General features: G+C 40.5%; 1 protein-coding gene across 2 annotated transcripts in view; it reads right to left on the reverse strand.

Moving 5' to 3' along the window:
* Window positions 1-2,961: 2,961 nt before the first annotated feature.
* Window positions 2,962-20,963, reverse strand: part of rbm6 (RNA binding motif protein 6) — a 23,193-nt gene continuing 5,191 nt past the window's right edge. The window contains exons 3-23 of one of the 2 annotated variants that reach the window (XM_072684892.1): window positions 18,593-20,171; window positions 17,426-17,515; window positions 17,228-17,297; window positions 16,044-16,117; window positions 12,459-12,530; window positions 12,051-12,345; window positions 10,303-10,460; window positions 9,954-10,054; window positions 9,795-9,858; window positions 9,614-9,689; window positions 9,467-9,522; window positions 9,248-9,371; window positions 8,432-8,529; window positions 7,051-7,347; window positions 6,785-6,931; window positions 6,627-6,695; window positions 6,207-6,443; window positions 5,543-5,617; window positions 5,316-5,392; window positions 5,103-5,154; window positions 2,962-4,248 (exon numbers count right to left, since the gene is read on the reverse strand). In XM_072684892.1, coding sequence (XP_072540993.1) covers window positions 4,156-4,248; window positions 5,103-5,154; window positions 5,316-5,392; window positions 5,543-5,617; window positions 6,207-6,443; window positions 6,627-6,695; window positions 6,785-6,931; window positions 7,051-7,347; window positions 8,432-8,529; window positions 9,248-9,371; window positions 9,467-9,522; window positions 9,614-9,689; window positions 9,795-9,858; window positions 9,954-10,054; window positions 10,303-10,460; window positions 12,051-12,345; window positions 12,459-12,530; window positions 16,044-16,117; window positions 17,228-17,297; window positions 17,426-17,515; window positions 18,593-20,171 — 3,904 coding nt within the window. In that variant the 3' untranslated portion in view covers window positions 2,962-4,155. Of the gene's footprint in view, window positions 4,249-5,102; window positions 5,155-5,315; window positions 5,393-5,542; window positions 5,618-6,206; window positions 6,444-6,626; window positions 6,696-6,784; window positions 6,932-7,050; window positions 7,348-8,431; window positions 8,530-9,247; window positions 9,372-9,466; window positions 9,523-9,613; window positions 9,693-9,794; window positions 9,859-9,953; window positions 10,055-10,302; window positions 10,461-12,050; window positions 12,346-12,458; window positions 12,531-16,043; window positions 16,118-17,227; window positions 17,298-17,425; window positions 17,516-18,592; window positions 20,172-20,963 lie in introns of both variants that reach the window. The other variant, XM_072684891.1, reaches the window with a different exon arrangement.

The following is a 20,963-nucleotide window of genomic DNA, read 5'->3' on the forward strand; positions in this document are numbered from 1 at the left end:
GAAGAGAGGAAAAAAAAGCCTGGTCTAAATGTTTAGTTAATGAACCAGGGTAGCCAAGTAAGTCAGCTAGCAGGCTAACATTAGCCAATTACAATCAAATAAGGTAAGGTTAATGTTTACCTATAAATAACTTTACATTTTAAAGCAATAAATTGGCAAATATATTAAATGGGGTACAACTAGTTATAGTAACCATGACTGTCCTCCAGCAAAACAGTGGAAACAAACTTTATAAAAATTTAAAAATTAATAGCAAGCTAAGAAAAGTTCATCCTACTTCCTATAACAGCTCAGAAAACGGGGGTCCACCTCACATCTCCCAGATAACCCAAAAACATCTTTATTAAATCAGTTTTGCATAATATAAATGATAATAATCATATCAATAATAATACACAATGATTAATGCATTAATAATAATAATAATAATAATAATAGCATCAAATTGTTACTGCTTTATAAATACATTATACATACATTATCTATACATTTTTTGTCTCCTGATGTTTACATTTAGCTTGAATTTTACCCGAAAACACTGTTTTTGTGTTTACTCTATTAAACGTTATAACATCAACTGCATATACTATCTATTTTCTGTAGAATATATAATTTATTATACATTTATATATTATAATATATAAATTATATATAAAACTATATATAAAATATTATACATTTATATAGTATTATATATACTTATCTGGGTCTGAAGTGACCCAAACCCAGAAGCAGAGGAAGGCCCTGAGAGGTGTTCTCTCTCATTATTTTGTATATTTTATATTTTGCAGTATATTAATTATATCAGATCTGTCATTGTGATATTGACTGAATTTTAATTGCATTGTTAATAAATGATAATCTGTTTAAAATCCATAAAATTGTGTTTTTAGACGAGCCGTGTGGAATCTAGTCTGAGGTCAACTCTGGATGTCAAACCTTCAATTCTAGCATCGGCCTTATAAAACTGCTCACAGATACCAGCTGCGCCTCCGTACTGCTGCCCTGAGTAAAGCTGTTTAACCGAGTCTGCTCTAATCAGCTTCCACAGGTGCTGCTAATTATTCTACCTGACTTCTTCAAGCGCTGTTAATTAGTGCTGATAATTAACCTGTTAACAGGGCCATCATAACCTAGTGGCTGGGTTACAAAGTAACTACGAGCACTGTGAAAATGACCCAGCAAAATGACCCAAAAGGCCCCAGCCAGCATTTGCTCAGATGTAACAGTGGATTCTAGAGTTTACAGTTCAGCACCGGTCAATTCAGCCAAACCATGTTCATGCTTTGATTTGACATATATCTACCTAATTAACCAAGAGTTTAGCTCCACCCACTCACACTGCAGTTCTCAGGAGTTTCAGCTCTGAGCGCTTTGAGAATCAGGCACAACACAGGGCAGCCAATCAGAACAGAGCTCATTTAATTTACATCCATCTTAAAGGGATAGTCACCCCCCCAAAACAGGCTTTTTAATTGTACAGGATAAAGAGAGGTCAGAAAACGGTCATGTGGAAAGGAATTCAGACTAGAACCCATATGCTAGAAATGGACTTCAAGGAACACAAATGTAGTATAGGGCCCTTTAAGATTCAACTTTCCATAGAAAGGAGCAATGATCTAAATACCAACCATGGAGAAGTTGTGCTTTTCTGCTTTAACAGATGTGACTCGATTTCAGAGCTACATCAGGAAAGCATCAACTCCATTTATGAATCTTGCAGAGTACATCGCTGAATTTCCAGAGTGACCAACATCCATATAAAAACAACTACAGCTTATATTACCCCTGTAAAAAAAAAAAAAAAAAAAAAAAAAAAATATATATATATATATAATTATTCACACAATATAACATTTTATATTATATATTTATGTATATATATATATATATATATATATATATATATATATATATATATATATATATATCTTTTTAAACATACATACATATATATAGTTAAAACATAAATATATAATATAAATGTTGTATGTGTGTGTATACACATATAACATTTATATTACATTATATATATATATATATATATATATATATATATATATATATATATATATATATATATATATATAATCTATTATATTTTATATATATATATAACTATAACATTATATTTTATATCTATCTATATATATATCTATCTATCTATATATATCTATCCAGGAACTATAACGTCAAAAAAATGTTTTTTATATATATATATATATAAAAAACATTTTTTTGACGTTATAGTTCCTGGATTACAACAACCAATGATCAAGTTGTTGCAGTTGTTCTCAACCCTTGTCCTGGTGGATCCCCTGCCCTACATGTTAGTGGCTTCCTGCTCTAACGTTTCTTAATTGATTAGCTGGATCTGGTGCATTGAGGTGCATTGTACAGGGGCAGAGGTTCCTCCAGGTCCTGCCTTGGGAACAACTGGTCCATTAGGTCCTGTCTGTGGCAGCTCTAAAAAAAAAAGCACAACTCTGTACTGCCACCCAGAGGGGGAAACCAGAGGCATCAACTGAGTGTGAACATATATACACATATGCAGCCTTGGGGAAGCTACATACCATCTCACCATGTTCACAAGCCACCTCTAACCTTTGTAAATACATCAAATACATAATTAAAAACAACAAATATGCAAGGAATTGATCAATCAATAAAAGCAATTCTGAGTGGAACTACGTTAGAGCCACAATAACCAAAATAACCATACCATAATCTGACAGTCCGGTCAAATATCAATATTCTGTCCAAATTATGGCTTGCTAATAAATGTGAGTGTATGTAGATTAGGACTCCAAAGCAATTGAATCACCGTAGTTCATTTACGCCCCGTTCACACACACACACACACATTTGGATTTTTTTTTTAGTATTATTATATCCGTCCACACATAGACCAAAACTATTGGGTGATAGTACCTCATAAAAACAGATGTCAAAACACCATGAAAAAGGAAGCATACAGAGGTTTAATTCCAAATTACACACTGTGCCCTACGTAGTGTACTACGCAAGTCAGGAAATTACAGATTCCAACTCCAAACAGAGCATTATTTATCTAAGAGTATTTACATTTATTCAAGAGGAAATCTGAAATCTAGTGCTGAAATCTGAGTGTAGACAGTAGTCTTATGACTGATGTAGTTCACTATATAGGGATTAAGGAGGTATTTGAGATTCAGCCTGAAACATGGACGCCTTGTAACATCAGCATTTTCAAGAAACTCTGTCTTCAGTGTCCAAAAAAGGTGTTTTGATGTGGAGGAGCAGTTCTCAATAATATCCGGATACATGTGGACAGGACCTCAGCCCTGATTTTAGTGTGTACTCTGCTCCCAATAAACCTGATTCAGCTAGGCAGCCAATTAGAATACCCTCGCTTAGTTAAAGGCAGGGTGTTTAGAGCAGGAAAATGTCAAAACAAACATCGATACTGTCCCGCTATAAAACCTTATATCTCCAAAAAGGCAAAAAGACTCCATTTCAAGTCCTTTTGGAGCATTTCTATTGGCAAGTTCATAGTGAGTGACAATATATATATATAAAAAAACCCACCAGATTCACATTTCATCAAAATTGGGAACCACCGATTGTAGTGACCAGAGCTCGGCTCCCTGCTAAGCTAAGCTCCTTTGATGCTGCTGATATTCTGACATCTTGTTATGGAAAGACCATTTAAATCCCCAGGCTGAATAAAACTTAAGATGTATCCTTAAAAGAGCAGATGTTGGCAGTCACGCAGAGACAGTTTTATTGACTCATGGACTACTACAGCCATAACAGTTATGTGAGCTTGTAAACACTGAACTCACAGATTCATTTCAGCATAAAAAAAAAAAAAGAAATTCACAATACAAAGTTGAGATCAAGTAAGGAAAGTAAAAGTGTTTAAAAGCCCTGAACAATAGAGCTACAAAAGGGCATATAAAGCAGAACTGAGGACTTTTGGCTGCTGGGAGAAAAAACATATTCATAATTACAGGCACAAAACCGTAACACCAAATGGGAAATCAGTCGCAAAGTGATTCACCAGTCTCTTAGCTTGAAGAATAAAGTCTGGTATGAGCTGCCAATAGAAACGCTTTCTACTGTGGGTGTGCGTCTTGTCCATTTTACTCATTTTCTGAGCTCGCCCTATAGCAATCATTCCAGCTCCTTAAAACGAGCAAACATGGCCTTCCGTACTGCTTGCTTGTACGTGGCAGAGTTCCAGACAACTGGTTCTTTCTTTTTCCTCTGTGGGGAAAAAAGGGACAGAGAGAGAAAGCATGAGAGACGTAGATATATCATACAATCAGTTTTCACCAATGACTGTAGAAAACGTGGATGCCGTGGTTCCATTCCCTTCCGTTCTACAATGGAATTAAGCTAAAACTGTTCGCCATGTCAAATGTGCAACCAGAATCTGCGCAGTAGAGACTAGAGGGGGAGCCAGACTTGCCTACTCATTTGGTAGACTCGCCCCCTTGTCCCAGACCAAGTCTCAGGGTCTCAGACTGGCTTCATTGAGCTCCCAGCGCGAATTTCCCCCTGGATTCCCAGTGTCCGGTAAGTGGACACTCCAACAGTAAAAGTGCAGCTCATGTACGCTCCACTACAACTCAGATCCTGCTTTTAATGAACAGAAAGGGCGCCATGCAGGGCGTGCAGACAGCCAGTCTCTTCCAGCCAAGGCTGTCAAGCACTTAAATCCTAAGTGTAGCTCCGCCTACTAGCAATAGAGCAGAGCAAGGTTTAAAATGATTTCTGGGAGAAAATAAAACAAAAATGTGACGTTTTAGCACAGGAAAATCGAACTGTTGGTATTTGGAGACTGGAGATGGAAAGATAACTTGGGAGGAGGACAATTGGATGGAAAATGGGCCATTTTGTCATTAAAACATACGAGGGTGGGCGGAGCTGCTCATCATACTGTAACTAGACAGCAGAGGCGCTAGACCTGTGTTGCTTCACTTTTGAGAGACGTTGCCCATCCATGTTTTCTACAGTCACCGTTTTATGCATTCAAATGCAGCATCACTTTCAACTGTAATAAGACTCTACAGACCGGTTCATTACACATGAACTTACAGCCAAGGCCATCAACTCACCTCAGTGGGCTCCAGACCTAAACCTGGTCTCTCACCGACTTTCTGTGCGTCCCTAGAACAAGACAACAGTATTTAGGTCAATAGAGAGCAGATGGTCTATTGAACAGCAAGATAACAAAAATAAATGAATAAAAACATTGCCAGTATGTAACATCATGCATCCAACTCTATACATCTACTGTGTATACCAACTTATGGAGTGTTAAAGTGTACCTGGAACTGCCAGCCCATGCGTTCTGCTGTTTCCGTCTCTTCGTGTCAGGTGGACTGTTCGTCTCCTTCAGATTCAGCTAAAACAAAAGCACATGGTCAAGTGTCTGTCAAAATGAGTCATCACACCTGTCTGGCATGGACAGAGCCAACAGCAAATGTGTTCGGTTGGTCATGGAGGTAATGATGGACAGGAATAGGTGTATACAGTAGACAAGGGGGGGGGTTACCTCTTTCTCCTGGTTTTCTAAAGCTTCAAGTTCTCTCTTTGACCTTTTGATCTTCAGATGGATCTCCATATTTTGCTACGATATGAAGGAAAAAAAATTAGAAAATTAAAAAAGTTGTTTGATGTTTGGGCATTTTTCTTTACTTTGTGCTGCGTAGTTTTTGGCTCCTAAGCACATTATTTAAAAAACAAAAATCCAGTAAAAAGGAGCAAGAGCTTCTCATTCTGAAGAAGGTAGGGGAGCTCTTGTGAGCTAGTCTGAAGAACAGAGCTCGGTTCCTCCAGGTTTCTCCTGGACACCCCCCAGTCCAATCAGCACAGCATGGAGGATGTGTTCAACTCCATCAGCAGCAGCAGCAGCAGCAGCTCACCTGATTTACCATCATTAAGCCCTGATTTACCACCAAACCAGGTGTTGATCTGAGGAGAACTCTAAATAACACTAGACTCCATGAGGAGAACTTTGGAGATGTTCTAATGATGAACACAGTGATGAAGAACCACCACCACCTTCTGTAGGAGCATAAGTGTTTATTCTAATATCAGTGTTTTAATCAGGAAATAAACACTTAATGCCCAATAAGCAGCTTTTCATACTAACTTTCACGAGTGCCTTAAACCTTTACACAGTACTGTATGTTGAACCTATGTGTTTTTATAGGTACCTTATGCAGATCTGAAAGCTGCTGGTGGCGGACCAGGGCGTCTTTGTTGGGGAACTGCCTCCTGCACAACAGACAGGCCATCTTCTTCCAGTCCGTCAGCCTGTCCTCCTTCTCCTCGGGCTGCGACTGACTCTTGGCAGGCTGTGGAGCTTCATGCTTCTCGTGCTTGTCCTCTTCCTCTTCGTCACTGCCTGCTCCATAGTCAGCCGCAAGCATGCCCAGAGAGCCCATGGGTCGCTGCCAATGCAAGACATACATAAAAAAGTGAGGGCTTTGATCTTTGATGTGGCCTTAAATAAATCAGTCTGAAATAAAAGTCATTTTTAACGCTGTACAAGGACGATAACGATGCTGGTGGTTCTGGTGTCAGTGAAAACTGAGGCGTGAATATGCGAGGGTGTGTGGTTGCCCAAATCTCACCTTTGATCCTTTCTCGTCTTTCCTTGGTGGAGCAAGGGGCTTTTTGAATAAGTCCTCCGCACCTGTGCCCTAAGGAGTGAGGTATGAGGCAAGGATGAAGTAATTATTCATAAATACCCATTAAGGCTGACTGAGCCAACAGATGACAGTCTCCTAACCTTTCTTTCAAAGACAGCAAAAGCTGCATCAGCTGCCTTGGAGGTCTTCCTGTCGTCCCCTCCGCTCTTGAGAACAGGAGACGGAGCCCGCACGGTCTCCTTTTGCCGGTTTTGGATCTTGGCCCATCGCTCCATGTCTTTCATAATCTGTTTTCATCCATTAACAACACTGAATAAATTTGTATGCGTGTCCCTTGAGACAAAACTGAATATATATACCCTCAATAAAAACATCTGAGCAGTATATCAATCACATAAAGGCACACCTTAAACGCTGCCAAGCTCTTAGGTTTATCTTCCTTCTCCTTCTCTTTCTTTTCTGCACGTGATAAAGCTTCCTCATCCTCTCTCCGCTCCGAAACTCCCTCTGGAGCCATCTTTAACTCCTCCACCACAGGCATGGTGGTGGCTGCTACTGGCACACTGTCGGCCGATGTCTGCGCCGAAGCAGTAGTCTCTGCACTGGGCTCCTGACCATCTATGCTGGAACCATCCACTGGTATGTAGGCCTTTGAGGTGCTGTCCCAGTACAGGTACTGCTGAGACTGAGCATTGTAGAAATACTGCTCACACAAACAGGAAACAGAACGCAGATCCACAACATTAATACGCTATACGGTGTCCTCGATCAGTATAAACACATCGAAACTAACATAACTAATATGAATCAATGCAGCCTGAAAAGCAATTAGATATCCAAACATGTTTCTAATAAAGTGGCCAGTGAGTGGAATAATGAGGTAGGGGTTTCTAATAAAGTGGCGAGTGAGTGGATGCACAGCGTAGGTGTTGCTAATAAAATGGTAAGTGAGTAGAAGAACAAGGAGGGGGGTTCTAATAAAGTGGCCAGCGAGTGGACGCACAAGTGTTTCTAATAAAGTGGCCAGTTTGTGGAATAATAAGGTAGGGGTTCCTAATAAAGTGGCCAGTGAGTGGAATAATGAGGTAGGGGTTTCTAACAAAGTGGCGAGCAAATGGAAGCACAGAGTAGGTGTTGCTAATAAAGTGGTCAGAGAGTAGAACAACAAGGAGGGGGGGTTCTAATAAAGTGGCCAGCGGGTGGAAGCACAATACAGGTGTTTCTAATAAAGTGGCCAGTGTGTGGAATAATGAGGTAGGGGTTTCTAATAAAGTGGCGAGTGAGAGGATGCACAGAGTAGGTGTTGCTAATAAAATGGCCAGTGTGTGGAATAATGAGGTAGGGGTTTCTAATAAAGTGGCAAGTGAGAGCATGCACAGAGTAGGTGTTGCTAATAAAGTGGCCAGTGTGTGTGGAATAATAAGGTAGGGGTTTCTAATAAAGTGGTCAGTGAGTGGAAGAACAAGGCAGGTAGTTCTAATAAAGTGGCCAGTGTGTGGAATAATAAGGTAGGGGTTTCTAATAAAGTGGCCAGTGTGAGGAATTATAAGGTAGGGGTTTCTAATAAAGTGGCCAGCAAGTGGAAGCACAGGGTAGGTGTTTCTAATAAAGTGGATAGTGAATGGAATAACAAGGCAGGTGTTTCTATTAAAGTGGCCAGTGTGTGGAATACTAAAGTAGGGGTTTCTAATAAAGTGGCCAGCGAGTGGAAGCACAAGCTCAAATTAACAGTGCAAGATCTAAATTATGTGAAGTTTACAATAATATAATAAAGCAATAATACATACTCTTGAATTGGGGTCATAGTACAGTGTGGTCTGGGGGTCATAGTAGAAGCCCGACGTAGCATCATACAGGAAGGCAGACAAATCTGGAGTGTCTGAACCTGAGGGAAGTCATAAGAGCATTGAGCAATTTAAACACCTCTTCTTCATCTCTTATGGAGAGTGCCTCAAAAAGTGCAACTGAAAACTGTACTGAAACTATTTATTAACTATTTATGGTTGATCTATTAAAAGCAAGCAAACTTGATAACATTCAATTAAACCTTACCTTTAATATAAGCACATAAACCCAACTCTAACTTTCCTAACTTCCTCCAAAAACCTGAACCCAACCGACCCTTAAGCTTAACCTCATACAGAATCAACTAGACTGTTTCATGGGGCTGTGACATGACGGCACCGAGACATGACGTCTATACATAAACTATTGTTTATTTTATTGATTATTTAATATTCATATTAAATTTTGGAAAACCGGTCATAATATAAAAAAACACCTGCAAACTATTCAATACAGTGTTTGAGATGTGATGCAGTATTGCAAAACATATCACAATACTTCTAATACTAATATATCTATTTTCTTGCATTCCTATTGTTTCACTATACAGCTTAACAATCTGTAGATAATCTGTATAAACTATAATACTAATAACAATATAGTCAAATGTATATTGTTGCTGTCCAACACAAACAGACAAAAACCACAATGTCCAAATCACCAATAACAAACAGAAAATATAAATTTTTTCAGCATCAATATGATTATTGTACAACCAGTACAACCAGTTGTACTTTCAATAATTAACAGCGTCTTACCATAGCTGTAGGGATCAGAGCCATCTGCAGATGCAGCAACAGCAGGGTCAGGTAGAGATGCAGCCTGGTTCTGAGCAGACTGAACTGAGTGCTCCATTGCAGGAGCTTCAGAGTACATTACACCCTGGACAATGTCAGAAAACAGGTTACAGCTTAATAATGGCTCATAATAATAATAATAATAATAATAATAATAATGTTTCGGTGTCCTGCACTCACTTGTGGTAAGCTTGAACTTGGTAATGTAGCTGCAGCCAAGGAGGAATCTGTATGCACTAAAAACACACACAAAATGTTAGACTGTCATTTAAATAGGAGACAAAGTACCTCAATTTTAAAAGCTGATATCACTTCTTGAACGCATACCTTGCATGGGAGGTGGGACACCTATAGGTGGGACACCTACAGGTGGATGGGAAGATGGAGGAAAGAACTGCTGCTGCTGCTGAAGAGTGACATGCATGTAAGCCATTACATTTAATACAGAATGGAATCAGGTTTAATAAAAGTTTATCTACATTAACTGATTTTCAGTCAAATTACCAACCTCCATCACCTCTGGTGGATAGCCCAGAAGAGAAGTGCTGGATTTGTCATAGTCTTTGCGGTAGCTGCAGAGAGTACATTTTCACCAAGTAATTAGTGAAGATCGAAAATACAATTACAGTTAATTGATTGTCTGGTGATGTTTGATGTTGGGACTCACTTTTGATTTTTTAGAGGCTTGGCCACCTCTGCATAAACTCTGACTCCATCTATCATAATGGGGCGAGGTTTGGTCAGCAGCTCAACCAATCGTGTCACATGCTGAAGGCAGGGTAAAAAAACAGTTTGTTATTAAAAATATATTTATTTGTTTTATCATTTTCACTTCAAGATGTTCTTCTTTACATTGTTTTGCATTTTCAAGATGCGTGGACCAATAGAAGTGCTCCAAAATGACCCAAAATCATTTTACACTGACTTGCCATTTTGGAGATACAAGGTTTTGTGCAACAGCAACATGTAGGTTAATGTATAATTTTCTATAAAACATATAAGAGTCTCCAGCTTACCTCATGGGAATCCATATCAACAAAGCAGAAGCATTTAGACCCAGGGGCTTTCCCTTTGACCAGACGCACATTTCTCTCATCAAGGTACGCAAAAGGATCCAGGGCCTTTAGGATCGTCTCCACAGAGGTGGTCGGCAATACGTTCTTAATGATCATTGCTAATGAAAGAAGAAAAAGGACACTATTACTTAAAAGCAGAAAAACAATACTTTCTTATACAAGATAAAAGAAAAGATTAAGAAAGTTAAGAAAACCTTGAATTAAAGCAGCATAATGTGACAATTATGTGATAATGTAATAAGTATTTCTTGCTCCTGGGCTCCCTCTACAGTCAGGAAGTGGAACTTGGCCATTGAGCCACCCCTTAATAAGGACAAGGACAAGATTACACATTTCTGGACTTTTGAGAAATGATACACACAGATGTGGCATCTGAAGGTAAAGAAGCATGTGGTCAGAATGCAGCGTTACACAGTTCTGAAAAGTCCTGTCCTGCCTGCTTCTGCAAAGTTACACAGTACAGTTGGCAGTGTGCTGCCGGAGCCCGGAGTAAAATAGAGACACTATTCTCCTAATTATAGCCAGTGGAGCATCTACAACGATTTTAATGCAGCGATTTTCAGGTAAAAATGCTACATATTGTTGCTTTATCAAGGGTAGGGGTATTTAATTAGAGATGCTCTAAAGGAAAAGGAAACAGTTCACTGGTTGAAAATGTAATGGGATAGTCGGTAATGCATAACATGGCATCTGTTTAGTGGAAAGGTATCACAGGGATTGATTTCCCAGCCAAGCAAGCACTCCACACTACACCAATAAGAGAACACCACAAATGAAAAAGCCAAATGTTATCACAGAAGTCCAGGATTCAGTTCTAGCGTTGGGCCTCACCTAGGATTGCAAAATTCCGGGAATTTTCAAAGTTGGGAAATTTACCATAGGAATTAATGGGAATATTCAAAGCTAAAGGTGAGAAACTTACATATAGTTGGCAAAAAATATATAGTGAAGCATAATCTTGCTTAAAATAATTAGACATAATGCCAAAATAGTTGAAAAACAAAGCTGCTCCTCATTCCCAGGCACATTACACACTGCAGGGCTATTGAGACCACACCCCCTGCATTCACTGTTCATTCCTCCATCACATGTACAGCACATGTCCAGATGATTTCTAGAAACCTGACCCTTATCTCTACTGAAAGCACACATCTGGACCAGAGGACTTCCTAAAGTCAGGTAGGTTCATACTTTTAATAACAGCAAACAGCATTGAAATATTTAAGCAGCTATTAAATCCAGCTGTAATCTCTCAGTGGCTCACTGTTGGGTAAACCAGAAAAGCTTAGTGAGCAATTTTATTTAGGACTAGTTTACCAAGGGTAGAAGTTGTGTTGTTTTTTTTGATTGTTCAATGAAAGAATTAAGCATTTTCTGCTTGCAGCTAACTATGTGTCATATTTGTATTGTTATGCCTTCATGTCTGATGTTGACAAAAGAAAAAAAAAACACTACATTGATGATAGTGTATGATAGTTTCTTTAAAAGATCCAATATTTACTATTAACTGCAATAAATTACATTTTGGAATATTCCCAAAGTTCCCATGGAAGGTTCCCGGTAATTTACTGGAAATGTATCTGTAAAAAATTTCCCCCCTTTGCAACCCTAGTCTTACCTGTGTGAGATTTACTGGTGTCAACTATAAAAATTAGCCTTAGCAGTGCAGCACCAAAGCCTCCACTTACTCTTGCTCTCCCTGAAGACTGGGTCTGAGTGTTGGAGGTTGTGACGAGACACTCTCTGGTTGGCCCACTCCTCAGCCTGTTTCTCCGCCTCCTGCTCCTGAAGCTGTTTGTCAACCTGTTGCTGCCAGGCTTCAGGAGTCAAAGTGGAGCTTCTTTGCCACACACCCTGTGAAAGGGGGTCGTTTAGAGGCTTACTGCAGCCTTCCTCCTTCACAATTGTGGGCTTCAGTGAAACTGGAATCGGCAGCAAGCCGTCCTGGTTGGAGGGAACAGCTTTAGGTGGTGGGTCCGGTAGCTGCAACCAAAAGAAGACAATTTTTTTTAAAAAGTTGACCTTTCAAGTGGAACTGGGTTCAGGGTTCCGTCTACAGGCGGGGGGTTTGTTGGATTACAGACAGGAAAGCTTACTTGTTCTTTTGCATTTCTGTCAGGCTGGATGTACTTCAACAGAGCAGTCTTACTGCCAACTTTTACAGAACCCTGAAAAAAAGAGCAACACAGTAAGGGTCTAATCTCTGATCACGGACTGAAATTTTCTTACAAATATATCTGGGCAAAATCTGTCCCAGACCAGCCTCTTTAGAAGTCATGGATAAGGGCGCATTACGATAGCGATGTGGGTTTATCGGGTTTTGGGCTCCTCTTAAAATCCTCTCCATTTGCTACGAGTGAAAACACTGTGTGTTCACTTGATTCTTCCTTGTCAGACAGACACACATCTGTGTGCATCCTTGCTGTGAGGACAGCAGGGAGGAATTCACCCAACCCGGTCAGCTGGAAACTGGATAAGCCAGCAGTTGTTAAAATACTTCCACAAGAAATCAAAAACTATCATAAATATATAAAAACAAAAAACTTAAAGATCCAACTTAAAAAAATCCTCCATTTATATCAGGGTTGGCAACTCCAGCCCGAAAGGCCAGATTCCTGCACAGCATTGTGCTTTTCCTGCTCAGACACGTTAATTACTGGGTTTAGTAGATCTGCAGGAAAATAAGCTGTGCAACCTGTGCAGTACCTCGGCCCCCGTTGCTCACCCCTGATCTAGATCACCTGCAGATAATATGTCAAACTTTCCTCATCAAATCTGGTTTTGCTTTAATTTTAATGCACATTTTCTCTATATTTACCTACTTAGACCATCCTAGCTTTTAATAATAAAAAAGTAACCGAAGAGTTCCTTCTCATACCTTTCACACAAAATGAGATAGATATGATAAAAGAAAACTGTAACCCCTAGATTATGCATCATATTCTAAGGGCGAATTAATCTTTACTTGACTATTTGAACATAGTGCCACCGCTCTGATTAAATCTGAAGACAACAAATGGTGTATAAGACGTATGATCTGAAACATGAATTATGAAGTGTAGGTAAGGACCCGTTTCCCCCTCATAACGAAGAGAAACAGGCCTTCAGAACACCATTGGAAAATGTTGCTGTTTTGGTGTAAACAGTCCGGACGACTGTCCCCCAGACTTTCTAGTTGCATTGCTTTAAGACCCGATCGGCATAGACTTGTATCAAACCGTACGGGTCAAGACCCTGCTGCTACTGAACACATGTGACAATGACTGGGTTACTACATAGTGTATGTAACAGTTGCTTATTGGAGCACATATAGATTATGAAGTATGGAGAATTAGTATTTCCTGCTCCTGGTCCCAGTTGCCCACCCCTGACCGAGATCATCTTACTGGTCTCCTAAATGACCCGTTTTTGGATGAGCCGAGATACAGAAGTCAGTGAAAGAAGCATGTGGACTGAGGCGGAAGAGTAATATTACACAAATATGACTCCGGTAATGCAGTGTTATTCTTCCTGCTTCACCAGAGTCACCAGTTAGTGCAGTAGTCAGCGTTTTGGCTTAGAGCAGTAACGACTGAGGCACTTTTCTCCCTATTATCAGTCAAAGGAGCATCAAAATGGGGTTAAGGTAAAAATGCTGCATAATGTCGATTTAAAGCCCTTTTTATAATAAAGTTAATCTGGCTCCTCAGGGCCCCCCAGGGTAAATGTACAAAATTATGTCTTATGAAGCTCTTCTCAAAGTCTAATAAACGGCAGCTGCATTTCACCAGTATAGCCCTCTTCCCCTCGGGCGTACACCCCTTATCACAAGCATCACACGGCTTTGCCCTCTCGAGGTCTAGCTTTCCAGTTATCTGTGCGTTTGGTACATCCGAGGTTCCATCATTTCATGTGTGTGCATTCCCTGGATGCCCATCCAACAGGAATTTAGATAAAGGCATGACCACCACATTCAATCTGGATAGGTTTTTACACACCCTGCATAACGTATATAGTAAACATTTCACTGAGATAGCAAGTCCCTTGCATCGAGCGCTCTGCTACACCGTGAGGAGAAGCCTGTGTTATACACAACGGTGTAATAAGCAACATAAGACATTAGTGTAGTGTTATTACACTATGGTGCAGATAATGAGGACAGAGTTGTGAAGTTTGTGATAGTTGGCACAAGGTTAACCTGCAGAAACACCTTTGAGAGCATACACATGGATTGTGTGTTTGAGGACGAGAACATGTTCTGGCAATCAAAAGAATAACTGTCTCTCAGGGGGGAAAAAGGAGAGGGAAAAAAAACAAAACAAAACCCACAAGCAGAATCATCTCAGAGAGACTGAATATCTACTAGCTCTATAACCTTTGCCCAACTGGATGGTTACCCACCCACCCATAAACAGAAAACACACAAGAAAGAGGGCTACCAATACCAGGATGCAAGTGACCATACATACTAACAACTTTTCCTTGCAGTTTTAACCATTCCATTGTAAATATGGAAATTTAATAACTGGATTAAACTAATGTGATCGATGGTCTGCAAGCTAAACACCTAGAAAGGCAATCAGTGCCAAATCTGCTTCAGCGTACACAAAAGAACCTACTGAACCAACTGATTTCTACCATCAAGTTTAGCCAACCAATCTCCAACACCGAACCTGACAAGTTCAGACTCAATATTAGCAAAGTTCAAAACCAAGTCCAGTAATTTACATTAGAGCATCAAAGCTGTACACGAACTTTGAAGAAGATCTGAACGAAGATTTTTAACCATGATGGCCGTCATGGCAAGTAAGGAAGGACAGAAATCCATGTGGTCAAAAGCAACGGTTGAGAAGTCCTGACTGGTGGTAACATCCATAAAGAAACCACTAATAAAGACAGTGTTAAATAGAAGCATCACAACGCTTCTAAATGAGGAGCGAGGTTGAAGAAAGAGGGAAAAATGGACTGCAAACCATCAAAACGCTGGATCTTAAAGTGAGGAAATCTTTCAAAGCCAACAAGAAGTCGTGAGGATGTGTGAAGAATGACTGGTGCCACAGCACCATAAAGAAAGTGAAGGGAAATATTGACCCTTAAGCAACATTTAAGGGAAGAGGTAAATCCGTAGGCAGGTCCATTACTAGCTCATGTTACACAGGTACCGTCCTTTTACCATGACTAAAAAGAAAAATTCCTGCTCAGGCAGGAATATCTAAAATGCAACCCTTACCTCAAACCCTGACCAAGCCCCCCCAAAAAATATACCCATCAAAAACCCAAAATCATAAAAAGTTACCACTGTTCCTGAGTTATCAATAGTTTGGAGATGAATGAAATGGGGGGGAAAAACATTTGTTAAAAAATGAACTTGAACAATTCTGTCTCCTGAGCGCCCTTCTGTCAATATAATACGTCTGAAGAACATCAGGGTTTTTTTCGTCCTGTTTTCATGTGTCGTTTCTAGTTTCAGCCTCCAGACAAACCACAATTAACTATAAACTAGTGTGTTGCTTTAGGCTGCAACTGATATTTATGACAATCTTTGTAGAGAATGAATGAACTCTTAGTAACAAACATTAACTTAAACTTAGCGAAATATATGATAATCCCTTCCCATCCCACCCTTGACCCTGCCCCAGCCCAAGCCCAAGCCTTCTTCCTTTTGAAGACACAGCCACTGTAGACGGACAAGGATGGGCCACCTGGTTGGACTCCATGAAGTGGACAGCATCCTCGAGGTTTAAAAACTCCACATAGGCCGTATCGTAGCTGTAACCTGGGGACAGCATTTGAAATACAGATGGGTTTGCGTTAGTTAATGCCAGTAATAGGAGAATCGTAAGAGAAAAATAATAAAAATCGATTTACGGATGATATGACAGCGAGTTATTTTGTGACATTACACACATTTGGTGGTGTCCATCAGAATTGAATGAGCATGTTGGCTTTAAATATTGCACAGCAGTGATACAAACAATCAGCTAAACTAATACATAAAACAGACCTTAACTACAAATATCCTAACATTATCGCCAGAGTAGCAGCATTTTTGAGTTCATTATGTCTCATGTACAAGATGAAGGAAGTCAGTGTTTTTGATGAATTAGTGGACAGGAATACATTGCCAAATAAAACGTACAATCTGACATAACTGCGAATGTTAGTAATCATCTAAATAGTCATCAAAACGGGACCTAAAAAGCATGCCTAACTAAACCTTAGTGTAAGTGCAGTGTATTTGCGACTATGTATTCTAGCAGATTACTTTGACTAAATCAAGCCCAAACCTGGTTTAATCTGTTAATAAATGTTGGCATTTCTATAAAACAAAATATATATAATAGCATTCTAACACAGAAGTAAATAAGATCATTACTTTAATCAAGTAAAAAACACATATGAAACCATTACTGTATATGCATGAAAAGAAAAACACAAACCTAATAACACCTCAAACCTCAACCATAAATCAGCCCCATGTAACAACCTTACACCTAATAAAGCAGTAGGACTGTCACATGGGTGTTTCATCGACAATACAAAGTGCTACTAATGAAGGGAACCACGTTAGGAGCATTCCCAGCAATGTATTGCAAGATCTGCTTATAAGCCACAAGCCAGTTTAAGATGGAAGGTGCTCAGGGTGAACTGCACAAGTTCCAGCACAAGAACACAAAAAGGATAAGGGACATGGAACCACTTGTTTTAACAAGAAACCCTTTGGCGTGTTCGGTCTCAGTGTGTACATGTCTATTGTGCAGAAAACACAGTCAAAAGAAAGAACCAGAATGAGCGTAGGACTCGAGGAGCGAAAAGCGAAATGTTGCGAATGTTGTAGAAGTTATGAATTACCAAAAATAATAAAGAAAAAAGAAAAAGATCTCACCTGGAACAACATCCTTTATCTTCATGCCTTGCATTGGCACTCCATCACGAACTGCAAAGGCATCCAGGATCTATGAAAAGGGGTATTAGTCAGAACATATGGCATATGAAGCAGACTACTTAGATATTACAAAGGCTTAAAAAGAAAGTGTATCAAAAAATGGGGGAAAAAAAATCTAAACTTAAGAATCAAACCTACCTGCTGCATTGTAGCAGTTTTGGGAATCCCAGAGATGGCAATAGTATTTGACACTTTATCCTGAACACCAGAGCTCCTGTAATCCTGGTCCTTTGTTTTAAAAGTCACAGAATTGTTTAATATCATGTTTTAAGATTCATTTTAGATCTTAAGGTCAGAGTTCACATTGTTGCAAAAGCAAAAGAAAAAAAAATAACAGCTAATTGTCAAGAAAATGACTAACCAAGATCTCCTATAAAAGGACACTGAATGCATTAAAAAGGGCAAGGTGTTTATACTTGCAGTTTGGTCCCTTGGTCCAGACCAAGCAAGAAACTGACACATTGTTCCAGTTTAGTTTTGATTTGCGCTCATCTTGACGTTTGCAATCAAACCAAAAGGAAGTGAAAGGTGGCGCATGATGCACGTATTATGGAGAGCTGCAAGTAGAGTACGAGTCCTGTGCAATTCATTCAATAACTAGTGGAAATATAGTATTAATATATATAATTAATCAATAAACCTAACCCCTGAACACTTATACCTGGCTTATTAAATCACGGTGTCTTGATATTAATATTAAACCCCGAATTCTTTAACGCCGCAAGTAACAGCTGTAAAATTGAACCTAACTACAGCTGCATCCCGACTCTCACACGTCTTTGCATTCATCAGTGTAGAGGCCGCAGTAAAACAGCTCTAACGGTGGCTAGTCAGGCCGAAAAAGTTAAAGCACAGCAACGTTGCAAGCTGAAGCGGGCAGATGTGGACAGTGTGACGCAGGTGGAGCAAGCAGGCAGAGTTGGTACTAGGTTTTGCGGACAGGAGTGACCCTGTGCTAACACACAACTCTGCGTTTGGTTGGTTTTGATGCCTATGGATAGTATTGAGCTCATATTTCAAATGAACCACATCAGAGTTCATTTAGAAACAGACCGAGACCGGAGAAACCTGCTCAGACGGTCCACTTCAAGGTAGCAATCTCACCAGGGTTCATTTTAATCGAACCAAAGCGGACAAGTATAAACACACCCTAAAAATCAGTCCGTTCAACATATCTAGTGCAAAAGCTAGCTTAACAGGCAAATCTCAAATATTTTTCAAAATATAAAATTTAAAACATAAATTATATCCCTTATAAGAACTACCAGCTTCAAATGTATTTCTTTTAAAGATTCATTTTCTGACCTGAGAACCAGAGTCACTTGGTCTTTCAGTTGGAGCCAATTTAGGCTCTTTCAAGTTCCTTTCAGGCGCTGGAAGATCTCCCAGCATATAGTCATATTTCCGGCCTGAACTGGTCCTGTAATCAATGTCTCGATAGTCCTGGTCTTGTCTTTCCCCTCTGTTACTTGGAGACTCCCTGGGCACTGGCAACAGACTCCCTTTCTTAGGACCCTGATCAAGAGGTATATCCTTAGATCCCTTGAAGGCGCCTTGATCAATTGATAAGCGGGTCTCTTGGTTTGACGGGCTTTTTTCCGGATAGAATGGACGTCTGCCACCTGACGGTACAGTGCTGTCAGGCTTTTCATCTCTATCCCTAGACCAGCGTTTACCATCACTGTCTCTACTTGGAGTGTTTACTGGGGGATCCAATGGCAGGAGAGAGGATTTCTGAATAGGGTGAGGTGGATCTCTGACTGGAAAATCAGAAGGAATATTCTTGTCCCAGTTTTGGGGACCAGGACCTTCTCTTTCTGATCGAGAGAAACCTGAAGTCCCACAGTCTTTGCCTGGAAACTCAAGCGATGGTCGCTCTCTCTCTTTGAGCGGGGATGGCTCGCCTTCCTTGCCATGTCCAGGCATAAACCGCTCTTTCATTTCTCTAGGGAAAGATGAACCCCTATTCATCGCTGGTGAAAATGGCTCTCGGTCCCGCATACCTTGCTTGCGCCACTCCTCAGACAGTGACTTGCCCTCATCTCTAAAGCCTCCTTGGATTTCAACTGGCTCAGGGAACTCCCGGTCCCTTAGAGTTGGTTCACCTACCCTAAGCATGACCTTTTCTGGACCTCGGCAATCAAGAGGCATATCAGGTCTCCCCCTGACATCCAGTGGTGCGCCATCATTATCCCGAAACATCTGAGGAGATCGGTCCCGAAAATCTCCTGAGGATCCCATACGATTCCTGAAGTCCATATCAGATTCAAACCTACCTCTAGGATTCAACGGCGGGGCAAAACCTCGTCTCTCAAAATCCATCGCTGATCTTTCCCTCGGAGGCATGTCCATGCTAAATCCATCGATGTCGTTCATACCCATCTGTGACCTCTCTCTTTCTCTTAAATTGTCGTTTCTGCCCACAGGCTCCACGGCGCCCCTTCTCCTAATATCCATGGGAGACATGTTGAAACCCTGAGGCATGTCCATCCTAAATCTATCCCTCTCTCTCATGTCCATGAATTCATCTTCAGGACCCCTCATATTTCTATGTGGCATGTCTCTGCCTCCCATATCCATAGGAGGTCTGCCCTGCCCCATAAAACCTGGAGCATTGTGCTGGTTATTACGTCCTTCCATTTCAAAATGTCTTCGGAAATTCATATTGGGTTCATCGCCAGGCCTGAAGAAGTCTCGGGGAGGGTCTCTTCCTCGGTCAAGGAGGCCCATGTTTCGTCCGATCATATCTGGTGGACAGTCGAACCTCCTCATGTCCATAGGTGGTCGGTCCTGAAGCCCTGCACCCATATTCATTCCATCTCGTCCTCTAAAGCCAGGCATTGGTCCATCTCTTCCGTCAAACATGTCTCCTCGATGGTCCCCACTGCAATGAGAAATACATTAGAACCAACCACCGGCATTTCTTTGACAAAGTGTCTTTAAAATCTACCAAAAAAAAAGTCAAACAGGCTCTGTGAATGAACTTTAAGCCTGAATGAACCTAACCACTCAAATTAAGCTGGAAGACGGGCAAGCACTTTCAGCTTTACTAGACTTTCCTAAATCCAAACTGGTGAGTATTTAGCCCTATTTGAATGAGATCAGTTTTACATGGGAGGTAATGTGGGGTAGGGAAATGCACTTACTGAGTTTCTCAGTGATTTTAGTTCAGACCAAATGCACCATGTCAGTTATTTTTACAGACTGTGCGCAGTAAAGATTCGGGCGCCTTTTAACTTCTTTAAAAAGTGCTGCATAAATAATCCCAGGTTACAGCATTCCCATGCGAATCAACACGCGAGTAAACATGCCGCCACACTCTTGCGTTTTTTCTGAAGCATTAAAGGAGGAGACGCTGGCACCAATATCTTGGGTTGTTCAAGGCTGTGGAAAAAAATCAAGTACAACACCCAAATCCTGGGGGCAGCGGTGGCTTAGCGGTTAGAGCTCAGAGTTATTGATGACAGGTTGTGGGTTTGATACCTGGGTTTGGCAAGCTGCCACTGTTGGGCCCTTCAGCAAGGCCCTTCACCCTCTCATGCTGCTCCCCAGGTGCCGCAGCAATGCCGCAGTCAAATGACTACGCTTCAGGCAGCTTTAGGCAAGTCACTGTACATGTTATGAACATGTAGCTGCTAACTACAACGTCATTATTACTAGAAGTGCGTTATATGAT

This window comes from Salminus brasiliensis, chromosome 7, assembly GCF_030463535.1.
Source record: "Salminus brasiliensis chromosome 7, fSalBra1.hap2, whole genome shotgun sequence".
NCBI classification, from domain to species: domain Eukaryota; kingdom Metazoa; phylum Chordata; class Actinopteri; order Characiformes; family Bryconidae; genus Salminus; species Salminus brasiliensis.